This window comes from Gymnodraco acuticeps, unplaced genomic scaffold, assembly GCF_902827175.1.
Source record: "Gymnodraco acuticeps unplaced genomic scaffold, fGymAcu1.1, whole genome shotgun sequence".
NCBI lineage: Eukaryota > Metazoa > Chordata > Actinopteri > Perciformes > Bathydraconidae > Gymnodraco > Gymnodraco acuticeps.
Window position 1 is genome coordinate 2,469,378 of NW_022990054.1, and position 23,261 is coordinate 2,492,638.

A 23,261-nucleotide genomic window follows, 5' to 3' on the forward strand; every position below is an offset into this window, starting at 1 on the left:
ACCCGCCCTACTGTGCCTCTGATTCGCAGATTGTTTGGGGGGGAAAAACGCTGACTGGATGCTGAATGTGATTGGACCAAAGCGTTGACACACACAGGTGGAACACAGTGGAACAGTCAGACATGCAGAGCGCTGTTTGCAGTGGACATAGCGGAGAATTTTGACTCGTTGTGAATGCGTTGTGGCGATGTCTCACATATAATACAGAGAGATAATACATATGAAAAGTATAATTTGCTCAGAGTCCGGAGACAGTGGTGGTTCGGTCCGGATCCGGACCGAAGTCCGTAGTTTGAGGATGCCTGGGCTACACTGTAGTGACTGTACAGTCAGAGTGTACTGTCTGTACACCATGTCTTTTCTACAACTCTACATGTGTACATTATACAGTACATACTACATACATAGTGATGTACATACATACTGTTAGAAATTAAAATCAATGTTCATATGGCGTAATTTTGAATTAAATACACTATTTAATTTAAATCAATTTTATTCTGAAAAAAACGGAAGTTCACACTATTAATTTAATACTTTTATTCTGAAAATTATTCACTTCCGGTTAGCATTAGCATGTGGCCAAATGCTACGTTTTCAAACCGTGAATCGAAGGTGAAATGACATGTGATGTTGTACACTGAGCACACTGGAATTAGCACTCATTTATTTACGCTGAATAACGTTTATCAGGGAATGTTTAAATAACCACAGACACCAGAATATACGTAAGTGGTAATTTGTTTGCGAGTCCAAGTACCGGTTCCCGACGTTCCGGTTTTAACTGGACTTGAACCGAAACTTTTTACAAGTCCAGTACCGGTTCGGCGTACCGGTACGCAACACTACGTGTGTGTGTGTGTGTGTGTGTGTGTGTGTGTGTGTGTGTGTGTGTGTGTGTGTGTGTGTGTGTGTGTGTGTGTGTGTGTGTGTGTGTGTGTGTGTGTGTGTGTGTGTGTGTGTGGTGTGTGTGTGTGTGTGTGTGTGTGTGTGTGTGTGTGTGTGTGTGTGTGTGTGTGTGTGTGTGTGTGTGTGTGTGTGTGTGTGTGTGTGTGTGTGTGTGTGTGTGTGTGGTGTGTGTGTGTGTGTGTGTGAGAGAGAGAGATTTTCTCCGGTGGGCCGCGGGTGCGGCATCATTGTTTGTGTGGCATGTCAGTCTGTTCAGTCGTGTGGGAAAATGAGCCCTGCCGGTGGAGGAGGTGATAATGAAAGAGGAGAAGAGAGAGAGGATGTGGTTCTGGGCCCTGGCCCTTCTAAAAGGAAAAGACTTGTGTCTTACAACAAACAGTGGGAAGAAAAACACAGTTGGGTAAAGCCCGTGAGTGGAGATCTGTCTCGGGTCTTCTGCACCTTGTGTCGGAGGGAGTTTTCAATAGGTCACGGTGGAGAAAACGACCTGAACATATCTGACATTAACGATTAAACACGTGTGCATTCTTTATAAATGCAAACCGAGTCAAGCCGACTCCGGAGGTGGCGGTATGCACCTTAAAGTTGTTTGCAATCCGCCAAAAAACCGAGAGAAGAAGAAGAAGACGAAGCCGACTCCGAGCTGTCCGACTTCAGGCCAGCTTTTTGAGACCTCCCCCGGCTGCGATCGGCTATTCTCGTCTACTTTCGAGGCGAGCCGCAACGCGTCTCAAACAAGCCTACTATTGGAGTGTTCTCACTGACTGTTCTGTGGGAGTGTCAGTGTGAGAGCAGTAACCTACAGTACATAACCTACTGTCAAAGAGGTCTCAAAGTCTACTCGTACTTTACATGAGTGGCCTTTTTCTCAATGTTATCATACTTTATACTTCTATTCAAAGAATGAAGGGGTGGATATTTTAGCCCTAGTTTAACAACACTGTATTTATGTGAAAAACATCCATTGTCTGTATAGTATTTTTGAAGGAATCTGAAAAAAAGACATACTCTTAGCCCCTGAGCATATGATAAAAGATTGAATTTTGTTTTTACAAACAAAATAAAAATAAATGAATCACCTACAATTATGTTTCTTGTTTGAATCTCCATGTACGTATCTGATTGTAGTACAACTTTACTTACATACTATACAAATGGCCTACATACAAATGTTGCCATAAATATGAAATGTACTTGACAAAACTAAACTTTTTGACACAATGAATTTTCATATTGTAAAATAGCTTTTTTTATTGAAACTATGTTTTAACATTATTTGTTAGAATAAAATGAAGCATTTCTCTGAAACATATTTTTTATTGATTAAAAACATTAAATGCATGACAAAGCAAGAGGAGTTTGAGTATCTATTACATTTATATAGAATTGTTCTACTTAATAACTTAACATGCATGATGAGTTTACAATTTCCATTACAGGATGAGAAACATGATACACACCAAAACCTCACATCTGTCTCATCATTATCTTCACCCTTTTTTTCTAACAAAAACCATAATAAAGAATAGAATCAGATAATAAGCTACAGACAATATATAATTGAAATGAACATATTTTTAGCACTCGTCTTTAATACAAACGCAGAATGAACATACTGCCTTACTTCACTCGAGCACACCTTGGCAGTGGATTTATTTTGCACACACTATCCTGGCTGAGGCCCTTCTGGAGACCATGAGGCCGGGGTACAGAGGCTGGGAGAATGTGGTGCTGACTCTGTGAAGGAGCGTTATTTCCCCACAGTCAGACACGCTGTAGAAGGACAGAGTCCCTGCCTTGTGGTTCAGATACACACCTACAGTAGAGGAGCAGTTAATGGGTATTTTGGTTTTGATTCCACCGTGCCAATAGGCGCAACCAACATTTGAAAGAGAAATGCACCAGGAGTGACTTGCTATACCCCCAAAGCCACTTTCCTCCAAATCTGCCCCTTTATAGCACACAGCGACCTCAACCCTGCTCCCCCGCCACTCAACCTCCCAGTAGCAGACTCCAGATAAGCCTTCAGTGCACAACACCTGATCATATTGGGTAAACCTCTCTGGGTGCAAGGGATACCTCTGAGCTTGTTTAATCCAGGTTACTTTGCGGTTTCCCTCAGAGAGCAAAAGGTTTTCAAATGCTGTGTTGGGATCCAAACTGAGGCTGCTGGAATCTGAAATGTAGAAGTTAATATAATTCAGTGTGTTTATTATAACTTGTAAGGAAGGCACAGCAGTTCATGTAGAAAATGCCAGGACTCACAAAGGGAGAGCTCCTGTCTTGTCTGAGGGTCAGGATCAGCTTGAACTAAACGTAAAAAAACATGACAGCAGAACATTTAATAAACTGGCTATTAAACATTATCTCATCGTTCCAGTAAATATATTTTTAAAGGAAATATCTTCTTACTTGTCTGAGATATTTCTGCAATAGCTATGGAAACATTTTCCATTCTGTCTCTCAAATCAGATATAGCCCTTTTGACAAAGTCAAAAGGGGTTTGTTGTTCGATGTCAACATCAGAGGACAGGTCAGCTTCCGGACAGTCAAAGATGGCCTGGCAGCTCTAGAAACACATGAAAACAATAATAATAATAATAATAATAATCATAAGCTTTAATTGTATAGCCCCTTTCATATAAGAATTGCAGTCCTATGTGCTTCACAGTAGAGGATTGACATCTCATAGAACACAATTACCGATAAAAGACATAAATAGACATAAAATAAGCATAGAATAGAAAATAAATTCAAATGTAAGATCATATAATAGTGCATTAAGGAGGATAGTGCAAATTCACATTGTGATCACAACTCAAAATGATGGCAGTGATGGGATGATATTAATACTTACACAAAATCAGGTGACAGTTTAAGAGGCATCAGAGTGCATTGAAAAAGAGCAGCAAGTGCAAGTGTTATCTACCTAAAAGGCTAAACACAATATGAACTGTAGCCCTGAATAATCTATGTTTGACTGTCTGTGTACCTGCAGGAAATGAATGTGATCCTCAGTGAGTGACAGCTGTTTGAGGTCATCCTGTCCCTTTCTCAGCTTGGAGATGTCCTTCTCCAGACGGTCCACGAACGCCTCGGCTCGACTCACCACAGCCTTCTGCTGAACTCTGATCAGATCTTTAGTGGCACAGCGCCTCTCATCCGCCATCCGGACCATTTCAGCGTAGGCTTTCTCATTTTGATCAACCGCTGCATCTCCTGAAAACTAGCAGAGGGAAACCAAATACAAATAATGTCAGGTATTTTGAAGTATAATGTGGAAAAAAGGGTATTTTTAGTTGTGTGCTTACTTTATAGAAATGTTTCCAACAATATTCAAACCAAGCAAAGACCTTTATTCTTTAAATCAAGATAACGGCATGTTTCATATCCCCTTTAAGCATATTGTGAAACTACTTTATAGTTTATTTTGGAGAGGAGTCCTGGTAAAAAAAAAAAACTCCTCACTGAAGAACAATAAAGGAATCCAATCCAGGATGATGATGAAGACTACAACTCCCATGACTTTGTGCCACATTATAAGGCCACCAAACTCTTTCTTTTGTTTCTTACTTTTAATAGAAAATACAACATAACTCACCTGAAGTGCTTTAATTTTTTGTTTTAGCTGCTGCAGCTGCTTCTCTTTCTTCTGTATTCCTTTCAGATATGTCAGTTTTTTCTTTCCAAATTCTTTCTGAAAAAAATATATACTTTACAATATTACTTTGAAATATTTAATATGCAATCGTGTGGCCAATATAATTATTCTTACTTGTTTGTCTTTCCTCTCTGCTGCAGCGGAGACAGTGTCATGACCTTTGTGTTCATCCATCACACACAGCAGGCAAATGCATTGGCCGTCACTGCGACAGTAGACTTCCAGCAGCTTGTCATGTTTGGAGCAGATCTTCTCTTGCATGGAAGAAGTGATTTCCACCAGCGTGTGCCTTTTGAAAGCCTCAGACACATAGTGGGGCTCCAAGTGAGTTGCACAGTAAGAAGCCAGACACACCAGGCAGGACTTGACAGCTTTCAGCTTCCTCGCAGTGCAGAAATCACACTCCACATCCCCCGGGCCCACTTCATCCTTCACAGCAGGCCGGGTGGGTGGTTCAGGCCCTGACACTTTCTCTGCCAGATCAGCCAGCACTGTGTTTTTGTTCAGCACAGGTCTGCGACTGAAAGTGCGTCTGCACTGGGGACAGCTGTAAACCCCGCGGTGGTTCTCCTGGTCCCAGTATCCGTTCACGCAGTCCATACAGTAGCTGTGGCCACAGTGAAGAGTCACAGGGCTTTTCAATCTGTCGAAGCATATCGAGCAGGATAACGGATCTGGCTCCGTACAGCACTCTTCCATCTTTATTACAGCTCTGTTCACTTTCGTTTTCTCGGAAATCAGATGGGTGTTGCGTGGCGTGGGAGTGAGTGAGTTGTGTAACTTTTGCATTCATGAAATAAACTTTGTTTTACTTTAAATCAGTGTAACTGATTGTGAAATGGGAATTTTTGATTCCTAGACTAGATTTATTAAAACAACAATTTAAAAAAATCGAGGGGATAGGCCTACCCCTGAAATGAACACCTGTGTGATCGGGGAACTCACCAGATTTAAACCCCATGAGCATCACTTTCTTGACTTAGTTTTACACTAGTTGTTGCTTAAAGTGGGTTGTCAAATTGTAACACTATATTTAAAAAATAATGACCAAGTGAACCCCTACCTCTAATAGGGATGCAAGTATCAATCAATCTGAATTGATATTGACTAAATGATTAGTCCAATATCATGGGGAAACCTGGCGATGTCATTTACATAGATATTTGATTTGTAAGCATTGCAGCCAAAAATACTACAACCCAGTTTCACGGTATTTTATAGTCATGGAATGTGATGTTAAACCCCTGGGCGAAAGTGTGATGATTTTGTTATAGTTGTATGGCTATATAGGCTATACAGTTAATCGTTTAGAACATTTAAATAGCTGTCTGTGCGATACATTGTGTCTTTAAAATATTTTAAGGGACTAAACAAGGACACAACTGAGGAAACTGAGGAACAAGGGGAACTCTTTATCAAACACTGAGGGGAACGAGAAGACGGTTTTCATGCGAGATTTGAGCGGAACGCGAGATTTTTTTTCTGGTATCCAAGGAGACGACCGCAGCGTACATTGTGTTGAGGAAGGGGCGGTGTGTTTTCCCTCTGGTCATGTTTGGGCTTAGCAGAAAACATTTTACACCATGGACCTGTCAGAGACCATCAGAAAACGTTTAGAAGACTTCTCTCGGAATGTGTTGTTCGACCAGAGTCGGTCTCGGCCTGTCGCCAGAGAGAATGACACGTTTCTGCCACACGGTAAACCCAGCTAAAGATACATTAGCATTTATGTTAGCTTACAAATAACAGCCTGGGTTGAGCTATATTTGTCTCTCGCGTAGTTTTACAGTAGCTGCTGCTTAATATGGGTTGGTATGTTATCCATGTTTCTTTGTTTTGTTTTTCAGGCAAGAAGGTTCTGTCTAGTCTCCACCTCCAGATGTCTCTGTACTTTAACATGTGGTTCTTCCCCCTGTGGTGGATCAGTGAAACTGTAATGCTGCAACTCAAGGTAAGCCATGCAGAGAGAAAGTCAGGTTAATTATAAAACTAAATCATCTTGTTCCCCCGCCCACCAACCCACCCAAATAAATAAATAAACAAGCACTGTGTACACTTGTTGTGGGGAACAACTGGGGAGGTCACTAAACGTGGTTTGTTATTTAAAAGTAAGGAATATGAAAAATATAGACCTTGATATAACATTTAAAATGACCTTTATTAAATGGCAAAATTCTGCTGCCATATCGAGAAATTCCCTCTGGTTTGATGATATCTCTATGTGGAGAGAAAAAAAGAGGATGGGCCGGACATGGTCTTTACTATAAATTATGTTTTGCTGATTCGATAACATTTATCTACATAGAAAAAAAGACTGTAAGGATAAAAAAAAAAAAAAAGTGAGGTTGGAGGTGAGTAAAATAGAGGGGGTGAAGACATTGGGCTAATGGGAAAGACAAATGTTATCATTTATAAACTTTAATTGTTAAAGGTGGGGTAGGTAATTTTGGAGAAACCAGCTCCAGTGCGCTAGAATTTGAAAATACACAGCCGGAAAAAATCTGCCACTTCCTTACAGAGCCCCTCCTCCAACACACACGTACGCGCACATGACCAATGAGGGCACGAGATAAGTTTGTGCACAGATGGAAGGCTGACAGGCAGGTAGGCCATCCAGTTACTTTAGCCGGCTAAAATGATTGGTCGTGCTTTTTACAGCGCCACGGCTTTCACAGATGAATTTCTTTTATGGATTTTTTTGTCAAAGCACTTTAGATATTCATTGCTATCGAGATGTTAAGAGCTTTCCATGGAATATAACAAAAAGTGTATCTCGAGCCGGTTTCCCAAACTTACCTACCCCACCTTTAAATGATCAAGTTGTGTAAATGCGTGATAATTGGGGTCGCCAATATGATTCAAATAATAGTCTATTTAAGGAGGAACTCATTAAATTCCCAGACTCAATTGGATAACGGTTTGACCATCAGTAGTAGTTTCACATTGTCAGACTGCATGACATCCTCTTCTAAAAGTCAGTTCAAGTAACACTATAAGCTCACCAAGCAATTAATCCTTGTAATGCATTATTTTTTAAATACCTTTGACGCAAAACGTAGTACTTCCCAGGAGAAAAGTATCAGTGACCAAAAAAAGCAGATTTAAAATATTGAGGTAGCAGCTAAGTGAACAAATGATCCCCAAAGGCTGATTCGTGGGCCTTATTGTTGTCAAATTCAGGCGGTCATTTGTTGTTTTTACAGGCATTCATTTTAAGTGAACTTTAAACAAGTCAGACTATTTCCTAATTTCATAAAAGTCACTTACAATAATGTCTTTAACTTAAATTCAGTTTACTTAACTGCATTGTTGTATTTGTCATTTCTATCAGTATCCTGCCTTGCCAGACTACTACAAGTTCATCCTCGTCACAGTTCTCATCGTGATGACTCTGATCGAGGCCATTAGACTCTTTCTCGGCTATGCTGGGAACCTACAAGAAAAGGTGGTGCATCACTCACACAAATGTAAAGATACAGTTGGAGGGAAAATGGGTCAACACTCACCCACAGGCATGTCTATGGTATTAACATGTTGTGAGTCTCTTTGTGTAAATAACCCAATTTGTGTTCTGTGAAACTGAAAAGGATATTATATTGTTTGTTACTTTCGTTGCAGTTTTATATACGTCTTAAATGTAATTTAGGTTAACTTCCTGTTTTATTTAGATGCTTTTATTTTGAAGGTGAGTTTACGCTGTTGACAGGAAGTTGTTGTTGCTATGGAAACAACATGACGGAGAAAAGGAATATCTTCTACATATAAAGACGGAGAAAGTAAAGAATAAAGTGTATGTTTAAGTGTTAGCACCCCCCGAAGAGGCACAAGCTCTTACGTTGATTCTGGAGTTTCAATAAATTCTAAATCATCAGTAAAGTCTACGACCTTATTTCGGAGGGATATGCTACACTTTGGATAAAAGCGTCTGCCAAATAACATAATGTAACCCAACAGACAGGGATTAATGTAACGTGTGTGTTTGAAAGGTCCCGGAGCTGGCTGGTTTTTGGCTGCTGAGCATCCTGCTGCAGTTCCCACTAATCCTCTTTCAGCTCTTCAATGAAGCCATTCTCATTCAACCCTTGGAGAGGGGGGTTCACATAGTTCTCGCCATATTCATACTCACACAGGTACCATAGCATTCTTTTTAAAAACTGACTTCAATTGTTTTTGCATATACTTAAATATTATGTTCAGCATGTTTTCTATACTTGGCGTTGGTTGATTGTCACTGGTTTAATTTGTATATAATGTTTAATTTATTCCTGAATTATCCAGGCCCTCTTTGGGTTTGTGGCGCTGCGGGACCTGGTCAGACACACAGAGAGGCAGTTTCATCTCCGGCAGTTTGACTGAATTATGAAGCTGCGTGTCTACCACACATCTGTATGGACATCTGTATCTCCCAGACTCAGACAACAAAAAATAATGTGCCTTTTTTGGTATTACATGTCGTACATGGTAACATTTCTCACCTCAATTGAGTATCAAAGAGAACGTGAACGTATTTATTTTTATATTGTACCCACATTAATTGTAATGTTTTTTTTTTTGTAGCTTTGCAATAAATGAATCGTTTAAAACACACAGCCTGTGTATCATTTATTAGGCAACTAATGCAACGTATGGCAGACACAAGACCAGCATTGTGTAACCATCATTGAACAAAGGTTGCCATATGAATGCCACATTAGTAGTTTAACTTGCATTATGATATCTGTGTGAAGGAGGTCATAAACATAGTATTTTCGTCTGTTGAATGAATGAACCTTTAAAAAAAAAAAAAGTTGAATCTGTAGTTCCAAATGTATAAACATCCCACCCTACAGTGAGGCAGAATGTGGGGACAGTGTCACCATTGTCTTTCATATCTGATAGTGCCTGATGTCCTTATTAGTCTGAAAACTACGGAGGGAGTCACTCTGTGGACGCTTAGGCACCATCTGCATGAGGCCTGAAGGCTTTGAAGCAGGGGATAAAACACCCAGGTGCCTCTTGTCCTCCACGGTCTCTTTGCAGTATCTGAGGATATTGAAAAAGATAAAAGAACAAGTTTTAAACATTGTAAACTGTAGTCATATAACGATTGCACAAACACCAGTGCTTATTTCCTGATATCTTAACTGCAATGGCAACCGGAGTATTTAACAAAATCAGCTAATGACAGACAAAGACAGAGAGAAAAAGAGAGCCCAAGAAGGTTCAAAGTGAATTTACCTTTTCCCTCTCAGGTCTGTGTCTCTCAGAAAAGGCACAAATAATCTGCTGCGCGATTCAGTTTCTCTCTGCTTCCGTTCTCCCAGGGGCAAACATCTCATCAGTGAGAAACCTACTGAAGAAAGGACAAGATCAGATCATCAAGACAGGAGATCATCTAGCTGATGAATTAAAAAAACCTATATTTTTGTCCAAAAGATTGAATAAACACCTTTTGCATGACACTATATTCACAAGAAAGTTTCAAAAATAATTTCAGAAACTAGAACAATATATGTGCATATGAAACCTTCTGGGGAATCTTCTTCCTCGCTCTGCTGCTTGGTGTTTGTTGTGTCTGTGTGTGAGAGGAAGGAATCCTCAGGCACAAAGGAACTTTCTAAGTTTCTGTCTCGGAAAGTGTGCAGAGTGTCAGCTGGGAAATTTGACAGCAAGCGTTTGGTTGGAACAATGTCTGGAACCATCTTGAGGTACATGGAAGACCTGTGAGAGAAGAGAGACAACACTTCATGAATCTGAACGTACCTCAACATATACTGTAGTTATCTGCAACCTATTGATGAGGATACATAACGTTTCTATAAGGCTCACCTGTCGGGCGCTGTAAGGGAAGGTGGCAAACCTGAAATACGGAGACACGTTTCAGTAAGAGCTACACTTTGAGTTGAATGACAGAGATGATGAAGCTTTTTTTAAATTGAATTCAGTTCTAGATCTACTCTGCATGCGGACACACCTCTGTAGACATTATAGGCGACCAAGGATTGTCTGGGGCAGCGATTCTGTCGGTTGTTGGGATGCAGGACATTTGGAGACTGAGGAAGGACGGCACTCAGGTGCAGCAGCTGAGAGGAGCATCTCCACTGTCCTGTAGACAGGTCATAGTCAAATATACAGCAGACTGCTACACAGTACTTTCCCCATGCTCTGATGTACTTAGAGGACAACAACTGCCATCAATAATAATATTCTCTCCTTATCTTTTCATTTGAACAAAAATCAGTCCCGATCATTACAATTTCATGCATTTTTAGAATTTAGAAATATCTAATATCAGTTTATAATGGATTGTTTTTCATTGGATTATTTTCTGCATACCAAATGCTTGGGAGAGATTTTTGTTTGATTTCACAGTCTGTATACTATGTTAGTGATAAGAAACAACATTGAATTTGAAAAATAAAAAACACAGATATAGCAGCATAACCTTTGGGGAAATTAGGAAGTTAGCATGTGTTGGACCCACAGGACAAATGTGAGAAAAAGGCTCACTCGGGTTTCAAAGGGGACATTTATACCCTAATGTCTAATTGGGGGGGGGGGGGGGGGGGGGGGGGAAACTACACAAAATAATGTTTTAAAAAGTGTTTAACTGCACTTTATGAGTCGGTACCAACAAGTAAACCATAACTAAAAAATAAGGCACTACATGGATGTAATGGAGAATTAGACGCAGAGGGCGCATTACCTGTGCTAGTGGCCACAGTCCTGTATGTGCTGAGATGTGGACATTCTTTTACGCTCAATGCCGATTTCATGTTTTCATACTCCTAAAACACAGAAATGTAGCAAAATCCAGAGGAAAATGACAGATTGTGAAATACTGACAATACTTGAAGAGGTTATGAGAGGCTCTTTACCTTGACAGGCTCGCTGCCCTGCCACAGAGTCACATGACTGACCTCCCCTGGGTGGGTGAAGTGAGACGGGATCACAGCTTTCTTTATCAGGCCATTCACCTTCCAAAAGAAAGAAATATTAGATAGGCACGGCTATGAAAATCTTCTATATTCCCTTCACTGTCTGGCTGGCTCTGTCTCCTAAACGTATCAAACTCTTCAAACAAAGGTTGTAATATTACATTGCATTTAGCTGACGCTTTCATCCAAAGCGACTTACAATAAGTGCGTTCAACCAACAAGATACAAACTTGAAGAAAACAGAATCATATAAGTACATCAGGTTTCATAGAGCTAAAACATTTCAAGTGCTACTCAACTGGCTTTAGATAAGCCAGTCCTTTATTAGTATATAAGTGCTTTGTTAGTAATTCTATCGCTCGAAGTGGAGTCGAAAGAGATGAGTTTTCAGTCTGCGCCGGAAGATGTGCAAGCTATCGGCTGTCCTGATTTCAATGGGGAGCTCATTCCACCATTTTGGAGCCAGAATAGCAAACCCACGTGTTTTTGCTGATGGGAACTTGTGTCCCCCTCGCAGTGCGGGTGCAGCGAGCTGTTTGGCTGATGCAGAGCGGAGTGCACGTGCTGGGGTGTACGGTTTAACCATGTCCTGGATGTAGGAAGGGCCAGATCCATTCGCAGCATTTAGGAAGGTTGAAGACCAGACGAGCTGCAGAGGTCGGATGGCACATGCAGGTAGACCAGCCAGGAGGGAGTTGCAGTAGTCTAGGCGTGAGATGACGAGAGCCTGGGCCAGAACCTGCGTCGCTTTCTGGGTCAGGTGGGGACGTATCATCCTGATGTTGTAAAGCGTGTATCTGCAGCAGGGGGTTGTAGCAGCGATGTTTGCAGTGAAGGACAGTTTGTTATCTAGGGTCACACCCAGATTCCTTGCAGTCTGAGTCGGGGAAACAACAGAGGTGCCGATGTTGATTGTCAGGTCAAGAGTGGGACAATCTTTTCCCGGACAGAAAAGCAGTTCAGTCTTGTCAGGGTTGAGCTTGAGGTGGTGAGCAGACATCCACTGAGAGAGCGGGGAAAGGACAGAATGAATTGGGTGTCGTCAGCGTAGCAGTGGTATGAAAAACCATGCGGGCTAATGACAGATCCGAGCGAGTTTGTGTACAGGGAGAAGAGGAGGGGACCAAGAACAGAGCCCTGAGGGACCCCTGTAGTTAATTGACAAGGGTCGGACTCGGACCCTCTCCAAGTTACCCTGTAGGTGCGGTCTTTGAGGTATGAGGTGAGGAGGGAAAGTGCAGAGCCTGAAACTCCAAGTTCTTGGAGAGTGCGAAGGAGGATCTGATGATTCACCGTGTCGAATGCAGCAGACAGGTCCAGAAGGAACTAGATGTTGGATCTCAGTGGAGCATGTGGGATAGACGAGAGCAGGCCGGTTATATCGATTAGGAGAAACACGGGGCCAGTGATAATTGCGAGAAGACACATAAACAGGAATGGAGAAAATACACATGATTATAGCACGAGGGGCTAAAAAACTAAATTAAATTAAATAAAACACCAGCGATACTTGGCTCAATCAAAGTAGGATTTGCCTCCCTCGTGACTCCAGCAGGACTCCTTTGTCTTTGTCAGTCTTTGACTCGAGCAGGACTCCTTTGTCTTTGTCTTTGTCAGTCTTCGTCTGAAGCTGACGCTCCAGGAAAGTGCTATGTAAAATGGACACCTGATTGCTGAGTTCTCACTGCTGTGGGGCCACGCCCCTTTAATTAGTTAACTCTCTGCAGCTGGTGGCCCTCAAAAGGAAATCTAGACTGGCTCCCTCCTGAGTTGTTATTGTCTTTTCAGTGGCCCAATGGTTTTATAATTACATTAAACCCTAAGTTATAAAGTTATGAGTTTAACACTTAATACAGTTACACCTACTCAATAAAGCTCTTAGTATTCTACAAATGTTTAAATCAAAGTTAACACTAGCAGTCAGTTACTTCAGTTTTAGGGTTTCTATCAAATGAGTTGTCCCAAGTTTCTGCCTGACAGATACTGTAGCGGTTTTGAGATTTAAAATCACAATTTCAATCAGATCAACTACAGAGCATGTATACAGAGTACACACACTGAAACAGAGAAGTCTAAAAACAGAATGTTACTCACACAATTCTAGAAGTCACCAGTTGTTATCCTGTCAAAATCGAGTTGCGACTTTGCAATGTAATCATGAGGACATTTTCAGAATACGATCAGATTTCAGAGAGATCTAGTTGTTGTATATTTATTTGTCCTATAAGGGCTAGCTATAATGTCTCAGAAGTATGAAGCTATAGTTTGTAACTGTGTAGGAAAGATTATAATGTTGAAATCTTTGGAACTAGTCACCTGTATCTCCATTCAGACCCCAGTTGAGCTAAACAAGCTTGGTTAAATGTCATTTGATCTTACTAGAATATTTAAGTATTTTTAAAGTTGTTTTTCTGCATGCAAAGGTCGAGTTGACTAGCTGTTTATTTTCTTATAATACAAATAATGATTTTTCCCAAAACATTTAAACAGGCAATATTTATTCAATTTAGTTTTAGCGCTCTTAGTTTAGTTTCTGTTAAACCAACATTGTTTCACTGCCTTTTATTATTTAATTTCCGTTGTAGTATTGACCTGCTTCATACCTGCCATGTTTTCCTGTGTCTTCCAACAGGCCTCTCCTCTTTAACAGTGCCCTCTCGTGGCAGGTTGGAACCCTGCAAAGACCGTTACTCTTGTTAACCACACTAAAGTGTGAAATAAATGATGCATTATTTAGTATATCACAATATTAGTATACATACAATATTGGTTGTGCTGCATTGCAGAACTTTGGCCTGTTCTTTACTCCTCCCTTCCTCTGGTCGCAGCCTGTTCCTCTCTTTACAACTCCTCAAGCGTTTATTTTTCTTCTTCACTGGAGTCTGCTGAGGAATAGAGAAGCAGCATGAGGTAAAGTAATACAAGAGAAGAACATGATTCAAGGCCCATTTCACAAAGGGATCCAAATGTAATACAAGCTTTACAAGGACATTAAACAACTGTATAAAACAATACTTCATGGAAGAGTAGATGTATGTCAGCGAACCTCTGTATGGTTCATCAAATGAGCTGGGAGTCCGTCGGAATCAGAACTATTTGAACCACTGGTGCTGTGAAAGCAAACAAACAAATAACAGTCTTATTAAGCTGATTGAGAGCACAGTTATACATATCATATTTTGTCCAAGTTATGCATATTTTATAAAAAAATCACCTGCTTTCCAGGTCAGACACAGAAAAGTTACATTCAGTGCCCAGATCTTTGCCCAGCCTCTCGCTGACCTGCTTCTTAAACAACGCTGCCAGCTCTGACAGACAGTAAGTGGTCTGAAGAAAAAAGCACAGGGATAACACAAAAGACAGCTACACACACACACACACACACACACACACACACACACACACACACACACACACACACACACACACACACACACACACACACACACACACACACACACACACACACACACACACACACACACACACACACACACACACACACACACACACACACACACACACACAATGGTCACATTTAAAAAGCAGTGCCTGGTTGCATAAACTACTTAAGTAGCTAAGGCAAAGGATGAAAGGGATTTTATGCAACTCATTTTTTTTCGAAGGCATCCTTAAAGACTTAGGGGCAGCCTAAGCTTAAGTGCTGGGACCAACCGGGCACATAGATACACAATTCCAGCTTTGAAAAACAATATCAAGGTATATTTTGAAGCATCATGTTGTTTGACTACACAGAGAAGGCTAACATAATTTCTAAGCTGTGGACATGCTGCGTTATCCCTCACCTTTGTTGGATCTGGGTCACAGTAGTCCAGCAGGGTGTCACAAAAGTAGAAGCCGAGGGACTTCAGGTCTTGAGTAGTAAAATGTGTTCCTCTCCTGTCGCCTAACATTAAAACACATGAAAGATCCAAATACAAGATACATAGGAAAATACACACACACACTCACACTTGGAAACTCACCCAGAGTGGAGCCTCCGAAGGTGGCCTCCATGGTGTAGCTGTTTTTGATGCCGAGTCTCCACATGGCGATTCGTCCGGTTCCCTCTTTGCTCTTCTGAACCCGAAACTTACAACTCTTAAAAGAGAACTGATGAAAAGAGTGATCAAGATGTTAAAGAAATGTTAAATAAACTGACGTTATAGTTTTTATTTATACTAATAACCATGGTGTCATGATATAAATACAAGCCCAATGTGACTCGGACTACATATATGTTACAAAGAGTTTTTGAAAAACAGTTCCTAACCTTATCACCGGCATTCTTGCTCATCATCAGTGGAAAGAGTCTCTCATGAAGCTTCAGCGAGGCGTCACCTCGGTTGTTACATCCGTACATAAAGACATTGTTTTTACGGTTGTGTCCATGAAAGTCACAGTAAAGAACGACATCCATCTCAGCCATCAGCCTGTATAAGAGAAGTAGGAAACGTGCAAATAGAGGATGAGCCATGTTTGGATGGAAGCCTTTAAAAATATTGTTCTTTCTAATAAAAAAACAAGTTTGATTTCACAGAACTACACTAATGCATTGTATGTATCAAAGGCGGGTCATTTAGAATGAGACTGCTTATCTTTTACATCTATCCCTCCTGTTTCTTAACCTTACAGCAATGAATTGAAGCAGATATATTTGATCTAGTATAAAGGAAACGGCCATTTTGGTATAGATAAAAATCCAGTAAAAGTGAATGCAGTGATATCATTTTATAACTGGACTGCTTTATGCAATAAAGTCAGCAAGTAAATGCAGACTAAATACCACAATCGCTGTTCATTGCAAGTCGTGCAGTGAATTACATTTTTTGTTTATTTTTGTGTGAAAATGTTCACTTGGGTCGTAATCTGTGAGAGTCTTAATCCCTACTCAACACAAACTGGCTGCTCGCTGACACAAGCAGAACAGCTAAAGAATGATGTGTTGTATCCTAAAAACAAATAATTATAAATACGACGTGCACATTTTTTGCAATTTACTGGATAAACATGCACAGTCCACTGAGGATGCCATCTCCTCTGCTCTTCATCCAGCGCTCACCCACCTGGACACTAAAAACTCTTATGTTAGGATGCTGTTCATAGACTTTAGCTCAGCGTTCAACACTATCATCTCCCAGCAGCTGGTTTGCAAGCTAACAAACCTGGGCTTCGGCCCCTTTCTCTGCAATTGGCTGCTGGACTTCAACAATCTCTTTCTCAATGTGGAGAAAACAAAGGAGATTGTTGTCGACTTCAGGAGAACCTACACCCAACCCATTGACCATCGGTGGTACTGCTGTGGAACAGGTGAGCAGCACCTAATTATTGGGGGTCCACATCACCGAGGACCTCTACTGGAGTAACAACACCACGTCAATCACCAAGAAAGCCCGGCAGCGCCTCTACTTCGTCCGCAAACTGAAGAGAGCAGGAGCTTCCCCCCCATCATGCTCTCCTTCTACCGAGGCGCCATCGAGAGCATCCTCAGCATCGAGAGCATCCTCATCACGGTGTGGTTCGGAAGCTGCACAGCATTGAACCGCAAGACCCTGCAGGGCGTGGTGAACACCGCTGAGAGGATCATCGGTGCCTCACTCCCATCACTCCTGGACATTTAGAACACCCGCAGAGCACTCAGACTTTTGGGTGACCCCACCCACCCATCCCTCCAACTGCCTCTTCACCCTCATGCCTTCAGGGAGGAGGTTCCGCAGCCTGAGGTCGAGCACAACTAGAGAACAGTTATTTACACCAGGCTGTCAGGAGGCTGAACTCCCTCCCCTCTCTCCCCTCTCTCCCCTCTCTCCCCTCTCTCCCCTACTGGACAAAATTGTTTGTTTTTTATGCTGCTACGGACAATCTTTAATAAATGCACATTTTATGGACAATCTTGCACCAAAGATATTGATATTGAAGTGACTGTTATTTTGTATATATTGATTGTTGTGTTTTTTTTATCTTAATGTGTGCATATGTGTAAATGTGTCGGTTCATTGTGTATATAGGATATACATATTTTATACATATCTGTACACTGTATCATTTTACATTCGGGATTGTTGGAAACGTCATTTCGATCTCTCTGTCTGTAAACACAAACTGAGTAAGATTGACATTAAAGTTGACTTTGACATAAAGCTAAAGACTGATGAGAACACATTGTACATCTACATGCAATACAAGATGTTTTCTATGTAGGAAAATATAATCCACTGTAGTTTGCCATATGTTCATTGTACTAAGTGTTTTTGTTTATTAGCTTTTAAGGTTCTTTGTGTATTTAAATTTGTTGTAAATACTTGTCTTTAGTATTCCTTTTTAATGCGAAACTTTTTTTACTTACTATTGCAACTTATGTTCTTAGATTGTTTATGTTCGCACAACCAGATACCAAATCAAATGCCTTGTATGTGTAAACGCACCTGGCAATAAACTTGATTCTGAGTGTGTGTTTAAATGTGTTTTGTTCATGCATGTGTTCTGTGCTACCTTTCCACCATGTTTAGGGTGTGCCACACACAGGGGAAGGAGTCCCTGAGCAGTGTCTTGTAGTTTCTGTTCAGGTCCCTGCCTGCCAGAGAGCAGCGGTAATTACCCACGATCACACCATCTGGGTTCAGCATCGGCACCACCTGCAGCACCACAAAAACAATGAGGAAAAAGCTATTTGGATAGCATTACAGCATTTAAACAAATCACAAGACTTATCAATTATAGCATCCTGATATCAATTATATTAAATATCTGCTTTATGTTTTGTTACTGTACATTTGTATTTCCACATGTATATTTTTTACTTTTTTAATGCTATCTTATTTCTATTTGAGATGTTTACATTTTGGATTGTTTATTTCTAGTCTTTTAATTTCTCCAATGTACAATGCCATGTCTTTTTATGCTGCTGCAACGCAAACATTTCCCAAATTGGGATCACTAAAGTACTTCTTATCTTATCTTAATTAATCCAACTTTATACAATTACTGTTTGGAAATATCACAAATGACTTAATATTGAAGTCATAATGATGATATAAAGAGAGATGTGAGGGAAGGAGCTTTAAGTCCCTCACCTTAAAAACAAAAGTGTCCCTGAGTAGCTGAGCATCCTCTGAGTCCCCGAGCAGGAAGTCTAGGAACCCCTCCATCATCCAGGACCCGTTGGTTTCTCCAGGGTGCACTCGGGCCGTCACCACCACGGCCTTCTTAGTCCTACCCTCCACCCTGCTGCCCGCCCGGGACGTTATCGTCACCACATACACAGCATTTCCAGCGAGGCTGTGGCACAGCACCCTCAGTGAACAGTATGACGCGAAGGCTGGGTTGGAAGAGACGCGCCTCAGGTAGCGCTGCAGGTGGGAGTAGGTGTAGGGGTAGCAGTGGGCCAAGTAGCAGGTGTCAGAGTCAGAAGGGAACTGGAGAGTCCAGGTGAGTGAGAACAGGGGGGGCGTGTCACTGTTGTTGTCCTTTGTATTAAAATGAGACAGATAAGGTGGTTTTAAAGAAAGGTCCCTCTTTTTCAGAAATAATTACAATTGTCATTCTGTTCTGATGTGCGTTATGTCGGATAGACAAAAGAGGTTTCTACATTTACTTTCACAAACCCTTATAGGTACATTTTTTAGCCAAACATTTGCACATGCATATCCTAAGTACAAAAAACGATTTACAATGTTCTTTAACATTATATTTCATGTTACTTATTAGACATGTAATACATTCAATACTGTGGACAATACCCACAGGAGCAGTTAATTAATATTAATATAATATTTTGCTTCAGTTTATATGATGACGAGGCAGTAACACCGTCCCTTTTTCCTTCACTGTTTCTATCTTACAATTCCTTTTAGTTTGAATCTTCTACTTTCGGTGTTTGTTCATTTATGACACTTTACTGGGGAGTCAGAGCATTTATATTATTATTTTGATGGGAAACACCAACACAGATGTATCACTGGTTGGGGCAATTTAATATGAATTTCAGTTGATTTTTTCTCATTTTGTTCTCTTGGTAATGGGTGGAAGACTCATTCATTGGATTTTCATGTATTGAAAACACAACTTTAAAATAAAACATAAAAGCTGAATAAAATATATTCATTCTTAACTCATAAACGGAAATCACAGCTAGTAGAGAATGGGTTTATTTAATAAAAATCCAGTCTTGACGCCTTTTTTGATTTTTAAAACTCACTTCCTCTACCTGCTGGCAGTTGCGGTAGTATCTGATATTGGCGCCGGTGCGTTGCCATCCAACACCTTTCTCTTTGGCGGCCCTCTCTGAGTAGAGGAGTGGTCTCATACCCTGAACATACAGGCTGCTGCTCTTCATCAAGTTGACGATAGTGAAGCGGTATGGCACTCCAGCCTTCATGTTCCTGACCCTGAAGTAAAACCACTGCGTGTGCTTCCTGGTGTACAAGTCTGTGTGCAGGGTGAGCTCATAGTCATAGACTCCCCTGCACAGGGAAGAATAGATGTGGGGGGGAACAGAGAGAAAGAGTATACATTAAGCTAGAACCACAGTGATAACTTACAAATACAGTAATGGTTAAAAAGCTGCTAATCAGTAGATGAAGCTGCGGAGACTCACACTTGCACCGCCTTCTGGAGGTTTCCACTCTCAAAGCGTGACTCAAACTCAAGGGTGAAGTCTGTCTGATTGTCATATGAAGTGGCGCTCTTAATGGGCCCCCTGTTTCCTCCGACACGGGAGCAGGAGAAGAAGGGACGCTTGGTGGCTTTTTAAAGGGAAAGAAAAAAAAGAAAAAGTTCATATCAAAAGCATGGATGGACTTGCATTGTTTTTCAGAGAGCAGTAGAGGGTTACATTGTTTATCCAGAAAATGATTTCTCTGTTATTATCTACGATAACACAACTGTTCAGTCTCTCTACTTACTATATTTAGTTTTAAATTGTTAACTTGGTTATTTATTAGATTTGACTGATGCTTCTTTGATTTGCACTATCCCTTTTCCTACTGTAACACTGTACATATCCCTGCACTGTAACTAATAAAGGATAAACCTTTTGTAACACTGCTGAGCAGAAACACTTAAGCTAAAGGCCCAACACAATTCTCCCCATATTAAACTGTAACAACACTTGGGGATTGTTATATAGCACTTAAAATGTAATATCAGTGCAAATCTTAAAGCACTAAGGAATTAGGTTGTCACTCACAAGTATTCCATTATTTGCCATAAAAGGCCTTTAAATTGAAACAGATCATCTACTCTCCGAGGGGAATAGGTAGAACGAAGTAACTCAATTAGGTTTTTTGTCATTATTACTGTGTTAAGCATTAAGTGTTGGCACCACTGTGACGACACAACACACCATGTAACCTGGTGGTACAAAAAAAAGCCTTAGTTACCATGGTCAATGCAGTACACCACTTTGCCCCTCTCATCTCCTGCTGGTATGGGGGTCCTCTCATGTCCTGTGGCCTTGTAGAAAGGCTCTGGCTCTGGGGGGTCCCACTCTACAACACACACTCCCTTGGTGTTAATAAGTGTAACACAAACAGCAATAGGACATGCCATGTTTTACACTGTGTTTAACTTCCTGATTTTTTAAAGTTTTTTTTACCCAAGACTGGTATTGTGTACCAGATGATTCTGCACACAAGTCATCACTAGCACTTTGGATGCACATAATCTATTACGAGTAAAGGTTCTGCATTCAAAACCAAAAGTAAGATACGTTTAATCGTATAATCGGAAATGTTTTAAAGCATGACAATTATTTATAATGCAGCTAAATGTTCCCTTTCAGTGTTTTACTAATTGAATAGTTTATGTTGTTTTCATATTACGGCTTATTATTAAAAGTCCTTCAATTTATCCGAAACATTCAGATTCTTAATCACCAAATTGGAGATGGATGGGTTTCCCTGGACAGGGAGGGAATGGAAAAATATAATATGAAAAGTAACTAAAGCTGTGCGAAAATATCGCAGAGTAAAAAGGACATGGACACATCGGACTTAGAGATGTAGTGTTATTAAGTTGCATACAATGAAATGTGAAACCCCCCTTCAAGTACCCTTACCTTGAAATTGTGGTTGGGTAAATATTCCGGGTTACATTCTATCAATGTAACATGCCTAGTAACATAATGGTTTCAATCAAATGTTGTATTACCTATGTGTTGGATGATGTCATTGATGACCTCACACTCTATGGGCCACCGGGGGCAGGAGATGGATGGGAAGCTAACCAGGTCCAGCGGTGCCCTGAGACTCAAAACAGGCCGGCCGCCATCAAAGTCTACGAGCAGCTGCCTAGTCCGCAGAGTCTGACTTAAGTTTATAGTTACTGAGAGGAGACATGAATCACACCTTCAATTCCACTCATTCTCTGCCAGTGGTGCACTATGGGTATACATTTTTCATTAGGTCTGCCCCTATGGGTCCTTACCTCACCTAGACCACACAAGCTTGTTCATTTAAGAAGGGATTATGCACCACCTGAATGCTTTCATTATCTCAAGTCGTGAAAGAGCTTGTTTAATATATAATGGTTTAGCCTTGGGGAAGGGATGCAATACATACAAGTTTGACAACATCTCCTTTCTAACAGGAAAACCCAGTGCACATAGCATGTATCCAAATGCAGCGTTTATGAAAATAACTTACACTGCCTCCTCCCTGTTAATTCCTCCTCGTCTTCTTCTGTGTTGGAGTCATTGGTGTCAGATTTGTCCAACTGGTGGGTATTCCACCAATTCCTGATGGCAGAGACGGCCATGGTTGGTCTTTTCTCTGCCAGACTGAAAAAATGTAAGTCATGAATGTTCCGTATTAGTTACCAAACTGAGTAAGAACACATTGTCCTGGCCACTACATCGAAACAGGCTTGTCAGGATCAAAGTCAACTATTGCCAATCTCCTCTGAGATAGATAGATATTAAAAATATGAATTATATTATCATGAACCAATAGAGATGTTTTGAAGCCAATGCCAAAATGGCATTTTGTCATAGAATATCAGCTAGAACACATTTTAGTCTTCTTACAAATGCTAGAAATCCATTATATTAAGCTTTTCAGACATTTTATGATGTAAAAACTTTAGAAGCATACTAAATGTAGGTCACAATTTGACAACACATCCACCCAACTAATAGTAGGATGGATGTGTTGCTAAATTACCACTTAGTAATGTTAAAATATGGACTGACATTTTTAAGCTGATATTGAAGAGTTCCTGAAGTTGAACTATTAAACATGTGTTGATACCGTACAAATCCCTGTATAGTAGGCTATAACTTCAGCAAGCACGTGTACAATTGTTTAATAGCATCACTTTTTCTGAGCGAATTCACGGAGATATCAAACTCACATGAGAGATGCTGAGTGGATTTCTCACATCGTCTGTTGCCTTTCTGCTCGAAGTAAAATGCCGGAATAAAAGTCTTCCTTATCCCGTTACATGGCGTTAACGCTACTACCTTACTTTCTGTTTTTTGTATGCATGAATTCCGCATGTTAACTACAGATGCTTGGTCGCCACTTCCACACTCATGAATAGTGACACGCGCGTAAACATTGTTTTGTAGTTGCTAACATTTTCTTTAGCTACGTCAATTAATAGATAGCATATCTCAGCTCTCTGAAATGTTATCAATGAGTGGCAGACACTTACCTAGCTTACATTTCAAATACACAAGCTTAACTTCCTTTTATAGACACAAGATAAGAGCGAAAGCATAGCGGCTAGCAGGAGTGGAAGCCTCTTTCCAGAAGTACGCAATGTTTCCATGCAAC

At 40.7% G+C, this 23,261-nt stretch overlaps 3 protein-coding genes across 11 annotated transcripts; 1 reads left to right on the plus strand and 2 right to left on the minus strand.

Moving 5' to 3' along the window:
* Positions 1–2,206: 2,206 nt before the first annotated feature.
* Positions 2,207–5,307, minus strand: LOC117545915 (E3 ubiquitin-protein ligase TRIM47-like). The gene is made up of 6 exons (XM_034215942.1): positions 4,685–5,307; positions 4,511–4,606; positions 3,902–4,135; positions 3,322–3,478; positions 3,175–3,219; positions 2,207–3,085 (listed from the first exon to the last, which is right to left on the minus strand). The coding sequence occupies exons 1-6, from the start codon at positions 5,267–5,269 to the stop codon at positions 2,562–2,564; spliced, it is 1,641 nt and encodes a 546-aa protein (XP_034071833.1). The 5' UTR covers positions 5,270–5,307; the 3' UTR covers positions 2,207–2,561.
* A 767-nt stretch (positions 5,308–6,074) lies between these two features.
* On the plus strand, positions 6,075–9,157 carry tmem17 (transmembrane protein 17). Its single transcript, XM_034215975.1, has 5 exons — positions 6,075–6,268; positions 6,418–6,521; positions 7,902–8,015; positions 8,557–8,700; positions 8,849–9,157. Exons 1-5 carry the CDS (start codon positions 6,154–6,156, stop codon positions 8,924–8,926), a joined length of 555 nt encoding a protein of 184 aa, XP_034071866.1. The 5' UTR covers positions 6,075–6,153; the 3' UTR covers positions 8,927–9,157.
* Positions 9,158–9,159: 2 nt separating this feature from the next.
* agbl2 (ATP/GTP binding protein-like 2) lies at positions 9,160–23,261 on the minus strand. Of its 9 annotated transcripts, none has more exons than XM_034215967.1 (22): positions 23,140–23,261; positions 22,131–22,264; positions 21,637–21,810; positions 20,868–20,975; positions 20,084–20,231; positions 19,685–19,949; positions 18,561–18,953; positions 17,980–18,122; positions 15,761–15,920; positions 15,474–15,600; positions 15,294–15,394; positions 14,702–14,850; positions 14,534–14,597; positions 14,250–14,372; positions 14,091–14,162; positions 11,428–11,526; positions 11,256–11,337; positions 10,524–10,655; positions 10,379–10,409; positions 10,077–10,270; positions 9,788–9,902; positions 9,160–9,592 (listed from the first exon to the last, which is right to left on the minus strand). In XM_034215967.1, exons 2-22 carry the CDS (start codon positions 22,240–22,242, stop codon positions 9,436–9,438), a joined length of 2,949 nt encoding a protein of 982 aa, XP_034071858.1. In that variant the 5' UTR covers positions 22,243–22,264; positions 23,140–23,261; the 3' UTR covers positions 9,160–9,435. The 9 variants fall into 9 exon arrangements, with proteins under 9 accessions (XP_034071858.1, XP_034071859.1, XP_034071860.1 ...); XM_034215968.1 differs by having other exon boundaries at positions 22,131–22,256; positions 23,140–23,254; XM_034215969.1 differs by having other exon boundaries at positions 22,131–22,256; positions 22,837–23,222.